Genomic DNA, 10,977 nt, shown 5'->3' on the forward strand with positions numbered 1-10,977 from the left:
CCATTTTGTTGAGGTGAGTATGCTGCAGTTAGAAATCTCCTTATACCCTGCTCTTCACAATACTTCATAAAGGCTGTCGAAGTATACTCACCACCTCTATCTGATCGAACTGCTTTAATGTGTCTGTCAGTCTCCTTCTCCACCATTACTTTGAACCTTTTGAACACCTCGAATGCTTCAGACTTTTCTTTCAAGAAATAGACCCATGTCTTCCGTGAGTAATCGTCGATAAAGGAAATAAAGTACCTTTTGCCACTGAAAGATTCTGGCGTGATTGGCCCACATATGTCGGTGTGAATCAAATCAAGGATATGCTTAGCTTGATATTCTGCCCTCTTTTGGAATGAAGTTCTTGTTTGTTTGCTCAGCACACATTCTTCACAGAACTTTCCTTCATAATCCATATCTGGTAGTCCATGCACCATGTTCTTTTTCGCCAACCTTCTTAAACCAGCATGATGTAGATGACCAAAGCGTAGATGCCATAGTGACGCTTTGTCTTCGACATTTACTTGTAAACATTTTTCTCGAACGTTTATCAGATTCAGTTTGTACATTCGATTTCTCTCCATTTCGACACGAGCAATCAGATGTCCCAGCTTGTCCTCCAAATACAGTATCCGTTCTTTCATCAGTATCAAATAACCTTTTTCTGTAAGTTGTCCCAAACTCAAGATGTTGGTCTTAAGATTTGGTACATAATAAACATCTTGAATTGATCCAATCAACCCATCTTTCTGCAGGTAACGAATCGTTCCTTTGCCTTCGACCTTCACTTTCGATGCATCTCCGAAAGACACATTGCCATCTTCAATCTTTCTCATTTCTTTAAACAGGTGTTTGTGACCACACATATGGTTACTTGCTCCTGAGTCAAGGTACCAAACATTGTCATTTGTGTTTATCTCATTTTGAGCCATCAAGAGAAAACCTTCATTTGCTTCAGCTTCCAAGGTTAGATTGGTTGTTTCTTCTACCTTATTTTCGATTCGACAATCTTTTGCAAGATGTCCCACTTTATCACAGTTATAGCATTTGAATGAGTTACAATCCTTCGCATAATGGCCATACTTCCCACACTTGTAGCATTCAAAGTTGGAATGGTTCGACCTACCACCTCTTTGACCACGTCCTCTGCCACGCCAATTTTGCTGGATCGACTGTCCTCTGTCGAAGTTGCTGCCTCTACCACTTCGACCATTGTCACGTCCTCCACGACCACGTCCTCTTCCTCGAAAATTTTGAGAAAAGAGTACCTTTTCGTCTTTGATTTGCTCCTTGGTTTGATTTGCGTCCTCTATTCCTTCTTCCTTCTTTTTCATCTTACGTTGTTCGTGTGCTTCGAGGGAACCTGCGAGCTCTTCGACTGCGAGCGTCGAAAGGTCCTTCGACTCTTCTATTGCACACACAATATTCTCAAACTTATCTGTTAAAGATCTCAAAATCTTTTCGACAACTCGTGCATCAGTTACTGTTTCGCCATTTCTGCTGAGTTGGTTCACCACTTTTTGTACACGCGTGATGTAGTCAGATACATTTTCTGACTCCTTCATCTGCATCCTCTCCAATTCGCCACGAAGTGTTTGGAGTCGAACTTGCTTTACTCGATCTGCTCCTTTGAACACTTTCTCCAGTGTGTCCCACGCTTCTTTCGACGTAGTCGAACCGGCAATCTTTTCGAAGCCCGATTCATCAACAGCCCTAAACAGTATGTAAAGTGCCGTTTTATCCTTCGATCGCGTCTCTTTCAACGCCTTGTTTTGAGCTGCCGTATATCCCTCAACATCTGTTGGTTCTTCAAACCCATCTTTGATCACCTCCCACGCGTCTAGAGATCCGAGAAGAGCTTTCATCTGGATACTCCAGTTTTCGTAATTCAACTTCGTTAGCCGTGGTAACGGCATTTGATTCATCATATTTGCCATTAGCTCTGATGCCAATTTGTCAGAAGAAACGATTTTGTTTGTAAACTTCTGTATTTTATTAGAATGCAATTTTGGACCTTTATACATACAGAAAACTTTAGCTATTCTACTAATTAAGATAAATAGTAAATACTCTTAATTTTCCCACTGTCTCTTGACCCTCCAATTCTCTCTATTAACTTATTATTAAAAACTCATTAATTCTAACATTAAGTTTATTCAACAAAACTCCTTTGTAAACTTAAATGTTTCTTCTATTCATCATCCCTATCAATTTCTTGCCTCTGTCGAAGATTTCTTTTGATAGTGGTTTTGTGAAAATGTCTGCTGCTTGGTCCTTACTTGCTACATGCTTCAATTCGACACTTCCTTCCTTCACGTGTTCTCGAATAAAGTGAAAACGAACGTCAATGTGTTTGCTCCTTTCATGGTTTACTGGATTCTTTGCTAACTCAATTGCTGACCTGTTGTCAACTTGTATTATTGTAGCATCTTTTTGTTCTATCTCCATTTTACTCATCAATCTTCTGAGCCATATTGCATGACAAACACACCAGGATGCTGCTACATATTCTGCTTCACATGTCGAAAGTGTTACTATTGGCTGCTTTTTAGAAAGCCAAGTGAATGCAGTATTTCCCATGAAAAACACATATCCAGAAGTGCTTTTTCGATCGTCTATGTCTCCGCACCAATCACTGTCGGAGTAACCAACCAACTTGTATTTCTCTGAATTCGAGTAAAACATCCCAAGTGACACTGTTCCTTGGATGTACCTCAGAATTCGCTTCAATGCCTTCCAATGTGTGTAAACTGGCTCCTCCATGAATCGACTTACAATGCCTACACTCAATGAGATATCTGGTCTTGTACATGTGAGATAGCGAAGACTTCCTACCAAACTTCGATATTTTCCTGCTTCGACACGTTCTCCTCCATCAAATTTCGACAGTTTTGTTCCTGGTTCCATTGGCGTCGAAGCCGGATTACAGCTTTCCATCTTATATCTTTTCAAGATTTCTTTTGCATATTTTTCTTGTGAAATGAAGATTCCTGTTTCTTCTTGTCGAACTTCCAGACCAAGAAAGAATCTCATCAGGCCTAAATCTGTCATCTCGAATTCACGTGTCATTGTGCTTTTGAATTCTTCTATCATCTCATCATTACTGCCCAGAAAAATAAGATCATCAACATAGAGAGCAACAAGTAATACATTCATTCCTTTTTTCTTCACATAGAGGGCATGTTCGTACGGACATTGCTCGAACCCATTCTCCTTAAAATATGTGTCGATACGTGTGTTCCATGCCCGCGGTGCTTGCTTCAGCCCATATAGCGCTTTCTTCAATTTCAGTACCTTCTTCTCTTCTCCAGCTTTCATGTACCCGAGTGGTTGTTCGACATAGACTTCTTCTTCTAGTACACCATTCAGAAAAGCTGTTTTGACATCCATTTGAAATATTGGCCATTTGAATTGAGCAGCTTGAGATATGAGTAATCGAATTGTCTCCATTCTTGCAACAGGTGCAAATACTTCGTCATAATCAACTCCTGCTTTCTGTTTGTATCCCTTCGCAACAAGTCTCGCTTTGTATCGTTCTATTTCTCCTTGAGCGTTCATCTTTTTCTTGAATACCCACTTTACACCAATGGGTTGACTACCTTTTGGCAATTCAATTAGCTCCCAAGTGTTGTTGTGGATAATCGCCCTCATCTCTTCGTCCATGGCACTTTTCCACTTCTTGTCTCGTACTGCTTCTTCAAAACTGATGTTTTCAGCATCTGCCAGGAGACATACAAGGTGCACTTCACTTGTCGAATCATACAGATCTTGCAAACTTCGCATTCTGGGTTGTGTAGGTTCATCTTCATCGTCAGAATCTTCAAGTTTTGTCGAAATGTTTGATGGTACAGCGACAGATGATTCTTCAACTTCGACAACAGCTTCTGTCGAACTGTTCCAGTCCCACTTACTTGCTTCGTTTATTCGAACGTCTCTACTCACTATCACCTTCTTTCTTATGGGATCAAATAGCTTGTACCCTTTTGTTTTCTCATCATACCCAATGAGTATGTATTTCTGACTTTTGTCTTCAAGTTTCGTTCTTCGTTGATCTGGTACGTGTGCATAAGCAACACTTCCAAATACTTTGAGATGAGAGACTGTTGGCTTCTGTCCGCTCCACGCTTCTTGTGGTGTTTGATCTTCTAACTTCGAATGTGGACATCGATTTTGAACATAAATGGCACATTTTACAGCTTCTGCCCAAAACTCCTTTGGCATGTTCTTGCTTTTAAGCATTGATCGACAAATGTCAAGGACTGTTCGATTCTTTCTTTCAGCCACCCCATTTTGTTGAGGTGAGTATGCTGCAGTTAGAAATCTCCTTATACCCTGCTCTTCACAATACTTCATAAAGGCTGTCGAAGTATACTCACCACCTCTATCTGATCGAACTGCTTTAATGTGTCTGTCAGTCTCCTTCTCCACCATTACTTTGAACCTTTTGAACACCTCGAATGCTTCAGACTTTTCTTTCAAGAAATAGACCCATGTCTTCCGTGAGTAATCGTCGATAAAGGAAATAAAGTACCTTTTGCCACTGAAAGATTCTGGCGTGATTGGCCCACATATGTCGGTGTGAATCAAATCAAGGATATGCTTAGCTTGATATTCTGCCCTCTTTTGGAATGAAGTTCTTGTTTGTTTGCTCAGCACACATTCTTCACAGAACTTTCCTTCATAATCCATATCTGGTAGTCCATGCACCATGTTCTTTTTCGCCAACCTTCTTAAACCAGCATGATGTAGATGACCAAAGCGTAGATGCCATAGTGACGCTTTGTCTTCGACATTTACTTGTAAACATTTTTCTCGAACGTTTATCAGATTCAGTTTGTACATTCGATTTCTCTCCATTTCGACACGAGCAATCAGATGTCCCAGCTTGTCCTCCAAATACAGTATCCGTTCTTTCATCAGTATCAAATAACCTTTTTCTGTAAGTTGTCCCAAACTCAAGATGTTGGTATTAAGATTTGGTACATAATAAACATCTTGAATTGATCCAATCAACCCATCTTTCTGCAGGTAACGAATCGTTCCTTTGCCTTCGACCTTCACTTTCGATGCATCTCCGAAAGACACATTGCCATCTTCAATCTTTCTCATTTCTTTAAACAGGTGTTTGTGACCACACATATGGTTACTTGCTCCTGAGTCAAGGTACCAAACATTGTCATTTGTGTTTATCTCATTTTGAGCCATCAAGAGAAAACCTTCATTTGCTTCAGCTTCCAAGGTTAGATTGGTTGTTTCTTCTACCTTATTTTCGATTCGACAATCTTTTGCAAGATGTCCCACTTTATCACAGTTATAGCATTTGAATGAGTTACAATCCTTCGCATAATGGCCATACTTCCCACACTTGTAGCATTCAAAGTTGGAATGGTTCGACCTACCACCTCTTTGACCACGTCCTCTGCCACGCCAATTTTGCTGGATCGACTGTCCTCTGTCGAAGTTGCTGCCTCTACCACTTCGACCATTGTCACGTCCTCCACGACCACGTCCTCTTCCTCGAAAATTTTGAGAAAAGAGTACCTTTTCGTCTTTGATTTGCTCCTTGGTTTGATTTGCGTCCTCTATTCCTTCTTCCTTCTTTTTCATCTTACGTTGTTCGTGTGCTTCGAGGGAACCTGCGAGCTCTTCGACTGCGAGCGTCGAAAGGTCCTTCGACTCTTCTATTGCACACACAATATTCTCAAACTTATCTGTTAAAGATCTCAAAATCTTTTCGACAACTCGTGCATCAGTTACTGTTTCGCCATTTCTGCTGAGTTGGTTCACCACTTTTTGTACGCGTGATGTAGTCAGATACATTTTCTGACTCCTTCATCTGCATCCTCTCCAATTCGCCACGAAGTGTTTGGAGTCGAACTTGCTTTACTCGATCTGCTCCTTTGAACACTTTCTCCAGTGTGTCCCACGCTTCTTTCGACGTAGTCGAACCGGCAATCTTTTCGAAGCCCGATTCATCAACAGCCCTAAACAGTATGTAAAGTGCCGTTTTATCCTTCGATCGCGTCTCTTTCAACGCCTTGTTTTGAGCTGCCGTATATCCCTCAACATCTGTTGGTTCTTCAAACCCATCTTTGATCACCTCCCACGCGTCTAGAGATCCGAGAAGAGCTTTCATCTGGATACTCCAGTTTTCGTAATTCAACTTCGTTAGCCGTGGTAACGGCATTTGATTCATCATATTTGCCATTAGCTCTGATGCCAATTTGTCAGAAGAAACGATTTTGTTTGTAAACTTCTGTATTTTATTAGAATGCAATTTTGGACCTTTATACATACAGAAAACTTTAGCTATTCTACTAATTAAGATAAATAGTAAATACTCTTAATTTTCCCACTGTCTCTTGACCCTCCAATTCTCTCTATTAACTTATTATTAAAAACCCATTAATTCTAACATTAAGTTTATTCAACATCAATAACTCATCTTTCAATACACTTTTGTTGAATTAAGATTGTTCACCTCCTATAACTTTGTCATTGACTGACCTTATGACATGCATAACGTATGTCTTTATCTACTGATTAACAAACTTTATCTTTTTTCTTATTAAAAAAAAACTTCCATATAATCATCACAATATTCAATCATTTATAAACAAACAAATTATTATACTTCTTATTCATCAGATAATATGGCTACAAGACATTAACTTTTAGCTACTGAGTATATCACATATACTTATTCTTAGAATATGTTCAATTATTAAAGGAAAACAATGGAAAAAACTACCAAATTTATCTTCTGCAAACTATACCATTACCACTGCTGGCACCACCAGTGCAGTCCATCATACTAGATTCAATAACCTCCAATCTTTCCTGCTCAGAATCTTTACCAGAAGAGAATATACAAGCCAGACAATCTGCAGAAACAAGCGAAGTGGTTCTATACTTGTCTTCCCCTCCAACTACCGGCATTACCACGCCTGGCTTTGCCGGATTTTGAAAATCTGGCTGATAAGTCCTACCAAGAACACCTTCAACTTTGGACGATAAACCGTAGAATTTAAACTGTACCTCCAAATGAGGAAAACAATCATCATCAGGAATCTGATAGTTATGGATTCTACTGTCCTCCTTGGTCACAGGCACCACATTGACAGATATTTCAACAACTCCAGGGATTGTAACCATTACACCGTTCTCGTTCGATATCCGCTCGACTCTGAGCTGATTTTCCACAGAATGCCATGTAGAGAGGTGACCTTCTGGAATTACAAGCTCCTCTCCTTCATACGAGAGTTTCAAATGGTCAACTTCATCATCCCAAATTGTTGATGGAGTGGCCTCAACAGAAAAGTTGTGAGAATCAAAGAGAACTCCTAATGCTTGAATCCAAGTATAATCCCTCAGTCTCCCTTTCGGCCTAAGGCCGATAAAACGAGCATTGATTTGAAGGTTGACATCAGATACCAAGGTGAAATGTTCATTCCTCCTTCCATGAAAGTAGAAAACAATGCCATCCGCGCCAACGAACCGAGGGTCCAAGCATGCAGATCCGCGGCCGTTACAATTTGGTTTTCGACCTGATCACATCCAATCCAACATATAATGAGCACTTGTTATATACACTCTAACATCAATAACTTATATGCTTATGTATCATGTATTTGAATACAAAAAATCTTACTCTTGCATTGAGTTTTGCAGACAGGAGAATCACAATCAAGATAGCAAACTTTGTCTCTTGGGTTAGCTGGTGATTTTGAAGGACATTGAGCAGGACACGGTAGTTTCTTAAGAAAACAAGGACTCCTACGTGTTGTGCATGTCTGAGATTCCACGTTAGTCTGCATCACACTCACACATGATGATACATATACTGATAATAACAGAACAAATATTAAGCATTTTTTGCTCAACACTTTCATGATGAATCTCCTTTCTTTGTTAGATACAATGAGAGATCAATGTGAACTCTCCTTATTATAGAAAACTCACCAAGTGGTTATTTTTCTATTGATTTTAACATGAACATGAGTAGGATGAATTGCTGGAATTCTTTGTGGCATCTTTGGAATTGTCAAAACATTTACAATATAGAAAGAGGTAAAGGAAGTTGACATTATGAACAGCTTATATACAGAGAGATTGTTATTGACTTTTACTAATTTATTCATGTTCAACCATGAGACTATGAGAAAATAAAGTGCAAGTGTAACAGTATAATTGAGCATGTAAATTTCCTATCAATACATATTCAAACTTATGTGTTAATTAACGCTTTCATTGTTACGTTAGGACAGACGAAGCGTGTTGGATTTGTGGACCAAAATCCGATTTTGTAACTTTGAGTCACTTGTAAGTTTTAGAAGAAGCAAAGGATGTGCTGTGTTTCCTCTCTAAGTTTGAGTGAAAAAAGGGTTTGAGTAATAAGGAATCAGTTCAAATATAAAGAAAATCTGATTACAAGATATTTTAACTATACATCAATTTGGAGTATTTTTTTTATAAGTTAATGGATCAATTTGGAGTATTTTTTTTATAAAATTAAGTTAAAGGTATGAAAACTTTAAACTTAAAAAACACTTATAAAGATATTTACCTCAGGTTGAAAAAAAATCGATGCAGAGAAAATTAAAAAAAATAATAATAATAATATAAGGTAAAAAAAATTGTGAAATTTTTGTCTTAAAATAAAAAGTTGAATTTTTTTTCCAAATATTATACGTGTTTTACAGAAATGTTAGGTAATTTGGAGAAAACACTAAGCATTTTAGAGAAACATTAAGTGTTTTTAATTTAAAATCTTTCATTCTTAAATATATTTTTTTAATAATTTTTTTTTGCAATGGGTGAAGGTTTTCTAGTTAGAGAAACTTAAAGAGACTGTGGGAGGGGTTCCTAAAGATTTCTAATCATAAAAATTGAAAGATCATTTGAGGTTAACTAAGGATTTATAAACACTTCTAAAACTTTTTGGAAATGAGTGATTCATATAATGAAAGTATGAGTCACATATAATTAAAAATTAAAGAAAGTTTTTGCGAACTTGTGAAGCTCATTTTTCGTGATTCATTTGTAATCTCTTATTTTGTAATCTCTTGTTGAGACTCTTGATTGATAAAGGATCAAATAGTTAATTTCTTTTCTATAATAGATCATTTTGGATCGAACTAGATAAATAATTTGTTGTGTGTTGATTCTCATCTTTTATCATATTCTTTTTCTTGTTATGCTACTTTTTCTATTACATTAGTTGAGAGATTATTATTGCTTGAGATTATTTGTCGCGGTGCAAAAAATACACGGTCGTAACGAATGCTCGAAATAACAACAAAGTCGCCACCGAAGTTTATTTATTCCAAAAAAAATGGGAAAATATCGATAAAACTCTTAAAGAAAAAAAGAAAATGGTCGTCACAATCAAATTCGGATTCGGGAGTCCATTATATGAGGGAAGTGTATTAGCACCTCTCACATCCATTGTGCTCAACAAAAACTATTTAGTTAGTTTCGCAAATAAGTGTTAGCTTTTGTATATTTGCTTTCTTCGAGTCATTAAAATTTTAAAAAGGAAAAAGAAACAAACGCAAAAAAAAAGTTTTTTTATTAGGGTGCTTGACAAGATTGTGAGTCTTAATCCTACTTATCCTCAGGTACGATGAGGAATTCAAAGTTACATATTTTGGGGTAGCAAATGTTTGTATGTTGGTCAATTTTAGTGAAGGATGCTTAGTTCGCACTCGAGCGGAAAATATTGCTTGCTAATCAGTCATGAAAGTAGGGAACGTTGTGAGATGCATCAGAATGAACACCATGACTTGGAATCTCATAGAGTTATGTTTTCACCGCATTCAAGCGAAAAGCTTTCTTACCTATCGCACATGGTAGGAACGAAGCTTTGTTTGCATTGTCTCGGAATGGAAGAAGTATATTTCGTTTATGAAAAGGTTTTTACATCGCACTAAGATGAGAAAGAAAAATTTTGGTTGGTTAATTTTATTTTAGGTGGATAACGAATGCTCTGTAAGTCCAATACGTGTGCCTCGGGGCCGATTATTCAATGTATCAAGGAATGTGTACTCTAATGTCCTTTTTCATCCAAGTGTTTTTGAAATTTTATTTGTGAAGACGAACGTTCGGTAAGGCCAAGATGTGTGCCTCGGGACCGATTGTTCGAGGTTTCAAGGAGTGTGTATCCCAATGTACCTTTTTCATCCAAGTTTGATTAAGTGTTTTACAACGGAAGAAGAATGCTCGGTAAGAGCGAAACGTGTGCCTCGGGCCGATTATTCACAGTTTCATGGAATGTATACCCCAATGTTCCTTTTCTTCCGATTTTATTAAGAAAAATATTTTGGTGAAGTGTTTAAATTAAAAAGAAGTTTGATGGCGATTAAGCGTTTTGGTTCATATTTGAAAAGCGTTTGAATTTGGTAAAAGAAGTTTGAATTTGATTTTTGAATGTTCTTGATGTTTATAAAGATTTTTATTATAAATGAGGTTGATTTTATTTTATAAACATGATTTTTAATAGCCAAAACATAATAAAATAAAATAAAATAAAATAAAATAAAATAACAAAAAAAAAAAAAAAACAAATGAGAAAGAGGTTCAGAAAATAAAAATAGGGGAGATGCGGCTAGCAAAGAATATAAACAACATGGGCCAAAGGCTCAAAACAAATAAAAAAATGATGACAAGCAAAAGGGGAGGGGGCATAGCAACATGGCTCAAAGTTAGCCCAATATGAATGCGAACAGGCCCCTCTCAAAGAGGTCGAGGGAGTCAAAGTCTTTGTTGGTGTAAGCCCTAGAGGCCAATATTTTTGGTACTTGTATCGGATTATTTGTTAATAATAAAAGGCGTTTTTCTTTATTATGTTTGTTTAATAAAGTCCCTAGAATAGCTAGTCCGTTTAATGTATCAAGTGTGACTTAATCATGAGATCCCATTAAACATAAGGATATTATTCTTAAAGTATTCGTAGTCGAGCGTTGTTGTGAAGTGAGATAACATTAAAGC

The 10,977-nt window shown here is 37.4% G+C and overlaps 1 protein-coding gene across 2 annotated transcripts; it reads right to left on the reverse strand.

Annotated features, from left to right (window-relative positions):
* Nucleotides 1–6,597: 6,597 nt before the first annotated feature.
* LOC127086400 (uncharacterized) lies at nt 6,598–9,014 on the reverse strand. 2 transcript variants are annotated; one of them, XM_051027157.1, is made up of 3 exons: nt 8,998–9,014; nt 7,640–7,866; nt 6,598–7,535 (listed from the first exon to the last, which is right to left on the reverse strand). In XM_051027157.1, exons 1-3 carry the CDS (start codon nt 9,012–9,014, stop codon nt 6,745–6,747), a joined length of 1,035 nt encoding a protein of 344 aa, XP_050883114.1. In that variant the 3' UTR covers nt 6,598–6,744. The 2 variants fall into 2 exon arrangements, with proteins under 2 accessions (XP_050883114.1, XP_050883115.1); XM_051027158.1 differs by lacking the exon at nt 8,998–9,014 and having other exon boundaries at nt 7,640–7,990.
* Between the last annotated feature and the right edge of the window lie 1,963 nt (nt 9,015–10,977).

Source organism: Lathyrus oleraceus, chromosome 5 (assembly GCF_024323335.1).
Source record: "Lathyrus oleraceus cultivar Zhongwan6 chromosome 5, CAAS_Psat_ZW6_1.0, whole genome shotgun sequence".
Classification (NCBI taxonomy): domain Eukaryota; kingdom Viridiplantae; phylum Streptophyta; class Magnoliopsida; order Fabales; family Fabaceae; genus Lathyrus; species Lathyrus oleraceus.